Genomic DNA, 8,197 nt, shown 5'->3' with positions numbered 1-8,197 from the left:
CACACACACACACACACACACACACACACACACAGTCTCTAGTCTGCCCCTTCTAAACCAGGGGTTAGCAACAAGTGCCTGATGGACAAATCCAGCCTCAACCTTCTTTCTGTGAACTGGGTGTGCTGGAGTCCAGCCATCCCTGTTCATTTACAGACTCTCCATGGCTGGCTGAGACTCTAAGGGCAGATCCAATGCTTATGGCGTAGAGCTGAATCGTTTAACACCACAAAGCCCCAAGAGCCGAAAACACTCCCGCCTATACTCACTCACACAACACCTGTACTTGTTGAGTACTCTTTGTGGGTCCTTCTTCACTGGCTACTCAACAACATTAAATCACAAGGCCTGTCTGTAACTTGACTTTAGAATTCAAGGTACTGTTTTCTCATCCAAGACACAGTCAAGAGGCAAAATACATTCATTTCTCCACCTTTCCCAAAATGGAAGGTTTTATTTTTTATCATTTACAAGCATAAACATAAAAAAAAAAATGCACGTAAAGTGACTGAAAACAGCGAATGGTGATGCCTGTAATTAGCACTCAAGGGGCTGAGACAGGAAGACCACCTGTGGTATGCAGGCAAGACTACACTGTGGGGCCTTGTTTCCAAACAAAACAAAACCAAAAATAAAAATCCGAAAACACACAGCAGCAACAACAAAAATACTAAAGTATATACGGGGAAATATTAAAAAAAACATTTATTTTATGTGTAGGTGCCTGAGTGTATGCACATATGTGTTCCACATATGTGCTGCAGAGGACATAACAGGAAATCAAATCCTTGGCGCTGGAGCTACAGAAGGTTGGGAGCCACCCTGTGGATGCTGGGAATTAAATGCAGGTCCTCTACAAGCACAGTCAGTGCTCTTACCTGGTGAGTCATCTCTGCTGCCCCAGAGGTGCGATCTTTATAGTAAATGTACCCCACGTCCTTTGGACCCAGACCACAGAATATCACTCCAGGGAGCAGCACTGACACTCTAGTTTTTTTGCTTGTTTGAGACAGGGTTTCTCTGTGTAGCCCTGGCCGTCCTGGAGCTCACTCTGTAGACCAGGCTGGCCTTGAACTCAGAGCTCTGCTGGGACTAAAGGCATGCGCCACCACGTTACAACACATTGTCCAGTACAGTCACTATCTTACTTTTCAGAAATGGGAACATATTGTGTTAACTTGCTGCTCTTACTTCAGGGTACCTTCCTGTTTTGATTATATGGACCTACCATATATATATATATATATATAGAGAGAGAGAGAGAGAGAGAGAGAGAGAGAGAGAGAGAGAGAGAGAGAGAGAGAATGAATGAATATATGCACATGGAGGGCTGAGGCCAAGCACCAGCACCTTCTGTTTTATTACTTCCATTTTATTTTATCTGAGGCTGACCATGGTCTCTCACAGACTCTGGACTTTATCAATTCTTCAAGACTAGATGGCCAGCAAGCTCCAGTGCTCTTCCTGTCTCTGCCTTCTCCATACTAAGATTTTGGCACATGCCACCACACCTGGCTTTTTTTTTTTCGGGTACTGGTGATCTGAACATAGACCCTCATGTGGCACGCACTTTACAAACAACACAACCTTCCCAGCCTCTAGTTTACTTTTTGATAATTACAAAGTAACCCACTACATGAATATTTCATATTTTGTTTGACAACTATATACATTGAGATTTCCAAACATGTTTATTTAGTTTTCCACAATAACAAGACTCCTAAAAAAATAATCTTATATAAGTAGAGAAAGATAAAGACATATGACGTGGGATGTCCTATATATGTGTTGCTTTATTGGTTGATGAATAAAGCTGTTTCAACCAATGGCTGAACAGATCAAAGCAAGGCGGGAAATCTGAACAGAGATATATAAAGAGAGTAGGCAGAGTTAAAGAGAAGCCATGAAGCTGCCAAGGAAGAAAGACATCAGCCAAAACCTTACCCAGTAAGCCGCAGCTGCATGGCGAAACAGATTAAGAAAAATGGGTTAATTCAAAATATAAGAGCTAGCTAGTAATATGTTTGAGTCACTGGCTAAACAGTGTTGTAATTAATATAGTTTCTGTGTGATTATTCGGGTCTGAGCGGCTGGGAAACAAATGAGTGGTCTCCGCCAAAAGATATATATGTAATTTTTGTAGAATAATTTCTTTTAAAGAGATGGTCTCACAAAGTAGCCCTAGGTACCTAGAATGTGGTATGTAGATCAGGCCTGCCTCTGCTTCCCAAGGGTGGGGATGAAGGGGTGTGCCACCAGGAAAGGACAGAACACATTTATAGTAAGGCACTGTGAACTAAAGGGGCTGCCTTTAGGTTTTGTCAAGGCAGGAGACAAAGCAGTAAGTGCTATGGCTCTGTTTAAAGTAAGATGTCACATAAGTCAGGCAGCAAACTGGGAAAGCACAGGCATGGCTCTCAAGCAATGTCACTTCTACCCTTACAGGAAACTTCTGACTGGAGAGGATAAGTCCATCCAGTGGGCAGGACTCAGGGGATCCTAAACAGCTTACAGGACAGGACCCTTAGCTCCTTCAGGGAGGACTGAGCTAACCTGAGGTGTGGAGAGTGGAGCCCTAGGCTGACGCAGGACACAGTTGCTGCCTTGAGAGAGTGGAGGACAGCAGGACAGGACTGCTCTTCCCACTTCTCTGCACAATGAGATGAGATCATCTCTGTGGCTTCTAGCACTGCTCCTGTACCTACCAGACAAATTCTGAACTTTCTCTTCAGCAGGCTAACTTCACTCTTGTTAGGAAATAGTGTCTAGTTACAATCTGCTTATTGCTGAACAAAGTGCTGAACACCACACTCTAGCTTCATTCTGAGTGGTTAAGAGCAGAATCATCTCCTCCTTCACCCTCCCTGCACCAACCACCATCTCCTCCCTCTCATTGCATGCACTGGCCTATACCCAGCACAGCTAAACTTTTGTTTTTGCTTCTGCCATGTTTCATTTTCATCTTTACTCTCCTTGATCCCTATTGTCTTACTTTTTTTTTTTTTAAGATGCTAGGGACTGAACTCCAGGGCCTTGTGCAAGGCAGATGAGTGCTCTACATTGAGGTATATTCATAGCTTTGTCTTTTAGATGCTTTAAAGCATGTGTGTATGTGTGTGTGTGTATATATATGAATGATGGTGGTGCCACAAAGGTCAGAGGATAACATGGTCAGTTCTCATATTCTACCATGTGAGTCCCAGAACTCAAGTCTTCAGGCTTGGCAGCATGCACCTTTCTTCCCCAAGCCATCTTCCCATCCCTTGTCTTTTAAACCTTTGCCCCCAAACTGAGAGAGGTGATAATCCTTACTCTATTGAGAACCAACATCCTAGTGTGCAGAACATGGCTAAGTTACAGCTTAGTTGGAAACGGCATTCTCACCACCTGGCATGGAAGCTGGGGTTACTGCAATCCCATCATGAATGCCCTTTAAAAGAAAAACAACACCTATTCAGGGAAAGCTAAGGGATTTTAGATTGCTCTAATTTCACTTATTCTTTAATTTTTTTTTATTATTTGTGTGTGTGTGTGTGTGTGTGTGTACAGCACATGCAGACCACATGTATGTACACAAGTGTGGAGGCTGGAGCTTGGCTTGGGTATCTTCCTTGGTTGCTCACTGGACCTGGAGCTTCCTGACCAGCAAGACTAGCTGGCCATGAAGCTTCGGGGATCCTCCAGTTTCTGCCTCCCGAGAGCTGAGATTACAAATGTCAATCAACATGCCAGGCTCCCTTTTAAGTGGGGACAGAATTTTAGATTACGTTTGTGCCCTAGGCCGTTTACCAGACTGAGCCATCTCCTCAGCCCAACTGCAGTCACTGTAACAACCACCTACTGAATACATAGGAACACTGAAATGGCCAGTGAGATCAGGAATCTAAAGAGGATATTTATTCAGAAAATTTTACAGGTCTAGAACCTTATGTTGGGGTTCCTGTCCCCTGGTCCCCTCTTCTGTGGAGTGTTAGTGACTGTGGAACCCTTTCAATCTCTTTCCCTCTAAATTCCTCCATCTTTAAGATAAAAGGTAGCAGATAACATTTTTTTTTTTTTTTTTTTAATCCAGACTGAAGTGTAGCTCAGTCGGCTCTCAAACCTGTTAGGTACCAGAGAATGACCTTGAATTTCCGACCCTCTTGACCTCAACACCACGCCCCTTGACCCGTGTTAGGTGCTACTGGTAGAGGCAGCAGGCAGGTTCCACCGGCCTGGTTTCCTGTGGTGCAGGGGGGCTGACCTTGCTCAGGACAGGAAGTACTTTCAAATGAGCTCCAGGACCCAGCCCCAAAGACAGCAAGCAGAACTCAAACGTACACCACACCAAAGCGATTTAGGAAACCCACAACACCCACGCTGTGGGTTAAAGAACTCATCACCCGCTATGCCGACGCTACGGAGACAGGGACTGGAAGAAGCACAGGGAGGACCGTGGAAGGGGAGGCGAACCCCACTGCAAAGGAGGGGAAACTGTCATTTCTTCCAGTGCACGCTCCCACGTGCGGCCCAGTCCCGCCACGCCCCCGCAAGGCCCCTCGCAGTCGGGGCTCACCCACCCGCGGGCGCCGCGTGGCCTCCGCCGCCGGGTCGCGGCAGCTCCGAAGAAAGGCGGCCGAGAGCAGAGGCAGGTGAGCGGGCAAAAGGCCCATGGCGCCGCCGCAGGCCCGCTGTCCCGGGACGGTGGTTCCCCGGGACGGCGGCTCCCAGCGACCGCTTGCGAGGCCCGCGCGGGCGCCCAGTCCGCCTAGCCGCCGCCTCGGGCCGTTGGCGCCGCGGCCCCACCCCTCGCGAGCCTGCGCCCCGCCCCGTCATCCTCTGGCCGTCGAACCCCGCCGGTCGCGGCCCGAGGCATCCGCCCGCCCGCGAGGGAAGCCGACCCGACGGCGGCGTCGCCAAGGCTGCGGAGCTGTGCCGCCATACCTGCACTTTCCTCCGCCCGGCTGTGTTCTGCCGGTGATGGGCCGCCATCTTGCATGTTGACACTCCGACGTCACTTCCGGGAGAGGCTCGGCGCCGGCGGATGTCCCTCCCTGTTCCCTTGGTTGGGCAGAAGGTAGGCAGGGCGTAGGCTTTCCGGCCACTTGTACCTCGGAGAAGGAGCCACGTGCGAACGGTAACGCTGAGGGAGGCAGAGCCGCCGCAGACGCCAGCTTGCAGAAGAGAGGCCGCCCCAGCTTTATTATCAATATTTTTTAATTTAAATTTTATCGCTTATTTGTGTTTTGTCTGAATGTATGTATGTGCGCTGTGTGCACGCAGTACCCAGTGAGGTCAGAAGATGGCGTCGGATCCCGTGGACTGGAGTTACAGTTGTTCGTAAACATTACGTGGGTTGTGGGAGTCGACCTCAAGTCCTCTGCAGGAGCAGCTAGTGCTCTTAGGCTCTGTGCCATGTCTCCAATTCATCTCCATATTTGTAGCTTTTAAATTAAAAACAAAAAAACAAAAGCAAAACTTTTGTTATTTTCTGAGGCATGGTCTTACTGTGTAGAATGTGCTGGCTAGGGTGTGCTATGTATGTATGTATGTATGTATGTATGTATGTATGTATGTATGTATGTATGTATGTGTGACTTCAGACTCATTCGGAGGTCAGAAAACAACTTGTGGGAGCCGGTTCTCTCCTTCCAGTATGTGGGTCTTGAGGCTCTAACTCTGGTTTGGCAGAGGGCACCTTTACCCAGTGAGCCATCTCACCGTGAGACCCCAGACTCTCAAGTGCTGCAATTACAGACTTGTGCCACTATAGCTGGTAATACGGGTCTTAGAAGTTAAGCGAGGTAATGATAGCATTGTCCCTGATTGGAGACAGTCAAAATATTTCAAATCATCACCTTGGCTAGGAAATACGGCCAAAGTATTATAACTGTGGGGGCCAGCCATGATAAGCTAAGTAGGGACAGGTCACCCAAAGGAGGTTCTTTACTTCCAGCCATTAGCACCTGCCAGAGTAAAACTCGGTCACCAATAAATTTAATAAGAGGCCTGAGCTGGCTGCAGAAAGAACCCCAATCTGAGATCACCTAGCACCACCCAGAACAGACTATTCAAAGGAAATGCCTGGCATTCCAACCACTGTAGATAGGACCTCCTGCCAGCACACACTCACCAGGACTCCCCTAGACAAAGGTCAGCCAATCGGGTTCTAAACCTCAGAAACCCCGCACTCTCACCTTTACTACTATAAATACCCAATTTCAGGGGCTAGAGAGATGGCTCAGGGGTTAAGAGCACTGACTGCTCTTCCAGAGGACCCTGGAATTGCACTCACATGGCAGCTCAAAACTGTCTCAAAATCTAGTTCCAGGGCATCTGACACCTTCACACCAATGCACATAAAATAAAGTTAAATAAATCATAAAAATTAAAAAAAAAGATCCTGAACAAAATATTAAAAAAAAAACCCAATTCTAACTGAGTTTGGGGCTCTCTGGTTGTTCCAATGTGTTGGACATGCAGAGAGACCGAGTTTGCAAACTTGAGTAAAATAAAGGCTCTTTGCTTTTACATATGAGACTCGGTCTCCTTGTTGGCTTTTGCGGGGACTTCATGGGTTTGGGCATAACAATAACCCTATGGAAACTTACTACCTTTGTAAACTAATTTAAAAAATATAATGGGTCTGGAGGGACAGCTGAGAAAATAAGAGCACTTGTTACTCTGGAAGAAGGCTAGGTGGTTCCTAGCATCCCTCCACCCGGGCACTCCCAAGTGTCTGTAATTCCAATTCCAAAGGCCCTCTCCTGGCCTCCACAGGTACTGCATGCAGATGACATACCCACACATGGCACGCAAAACACTCTTACACATAAAAGAAGTAAATCTTCAAAAGAAAATACATATACAAAAAATAGAAATTCGAATATAGATACCCTGCATCAATGGATGATTATTTTCCCAGAAGACATGGTTTATTAAATGAAAATCTCAATACCAGGCATGGGAGAGCTTCCTTTGACTTAGGGTGGGGAAGCTCTAGAGGCCCTCCAAACAATACAGGCTATTGCTACTCTTCTTGGTTGCCCACCAAAACTAAGTAGTAAGACACTATTGCTGAAGATGCTATACACTTTGGTAGCTGAACGTAGGAACATCCAGGCAGAACTGACCTGGAAATTTCCTCCCTGATGACCAGCCTTCATAGTGGAGGAAGGTGCAGGCATTGTGCAGGCTGTTAGGGAAGAGAGAGCATCCATGATATCCCTGCAGACAACCCTGCCAGACAAGATGTGCCGCTGTTCGGTGGTGGCATGACAGTTATGGGGGGGGGGGACCAGCTACTTTTGAATTCAGGCCTGGTCCTGTGAACCTGGTCCTGTAAATCCCCTGGCTCGGGAGGCCATGGCCCCAAGGAGGAACCTGCTATTGTTGTTATTCTAAACTACAAGTTGTCTGTCATACTTCCTTCTGGATGTTTCTGTTAAAGCAGAGACTCAAAGAGCGGGCAATAAGTGACTGTTAAGTGCTTAGCCCTAAAGTCTGACAAAGGGTGGAAGGAGCTAAGAGCTGGAGAATGGGGCGGAGCCTGCGGAATGCTGTCTTTTGGCCATTGCCCGGAGAAATCGCTACAGCTGTAGCTACTGCAAAGGTCTGCGAACATTCCAGCAGGCGGCGCTGAGTGTGCTCAGCGGGCCATCAACACATGGGAAGGATGTGGAGGCGAGAAGTGTGCTGAGTGTCCAGAGGAGTTGGGGAAAGACATAGGGTCCCTGGGAAAGTGGGAAGGAGGAGATGGGGTTCCTTGGGGGGATGGAAGAGGTGCGTTGGGGCTGCCTAAAATCAAGACAGCACACATGAAGTTGTCTAAGGGTGAGTAAAACATACTCTGTTAAAATGATCATATAATTGCGTAGCATGTGCTTGACATGTAATAAGTGCAATAAAATTACTGCCTCTCAAAGTGAAAGTGGGCTAGTGATATAACTCAGCGGGAACCGAACTCTGGTCCTCTGGAAGAAGAGCCAATACTATTAACCACCGAGCCATCTCCCCATCCTTGTGATACATCCTTTAGATTGTTTTTATTTTGCCCACTTGATATGGGTCCCATCCCCTGCAATCTCCGTGTTTTCCTACAGAACCTCTTAGAAGACACTGGAGATGTTTATGTCCAAACATAAATGTGTGATGTTTTCGTCTGTCAGAGAGACTTGCTTTAAATGCCGTCTTGAAATTTCCCTTCCAAGTGAGAAGA

At 47.2% G+C, this 8,197-nt stretch overlaps 1 protein-coding gene across 3 annotated transcripts in view; it reads right to left on the bottom strand.

The window, feature by feature from the left end:
• Wdr48 (WD repeat domain 48) overlaps positions 1 to 5,447 on the bottom strand; it is a 37,603-nt gene extending 32,156 nt beyond the window's left edge. The window contains exon 1 of one of the 3 annotated variants that reach the window (XM_005348103.3): positions 4,924 to 5,447. In XM_005348103.3, the coding sequence (XP_005348160.1) occupies positions 4,924 to 4,971 (48 nt within the window). In that variant the 5' untranslated portion in view covers positions 4,972 to 5,447. Of the gene's footprint in view, positions 1 to 4,559; positions 4,895 to 4,923 lie in introns of those variants that run through there. The other 2 variants (XM_026779585.1, XM_026779584.1) reach the window with 2 other exon arrangements.
• Between the last annotated feature and the right edge of the window lie 2,750 nt (positions 5,448 to 8,197).

The sequence above is a fragment of the Microtus ochrogaster genome, chromosome 5, assembly GCF_000317375.1.
Source record: "Microtus ochrogaster isolate Prairie Vole_2 chromosome 5, MicOch1.0, whole genome shotgun sequence".
Classification (NCBI taxonomy): domain Eukaryota; kingdom Metazoa; phylum Chordata; class Mammalia; order Rodentia; family Cricetidae; genus Microtus; species Microtus ochrogaster.
Note: the sequence above shows the minus strand (reverse complement) of the source record. Positions and strands in the feature narration are given on the sequence as shown.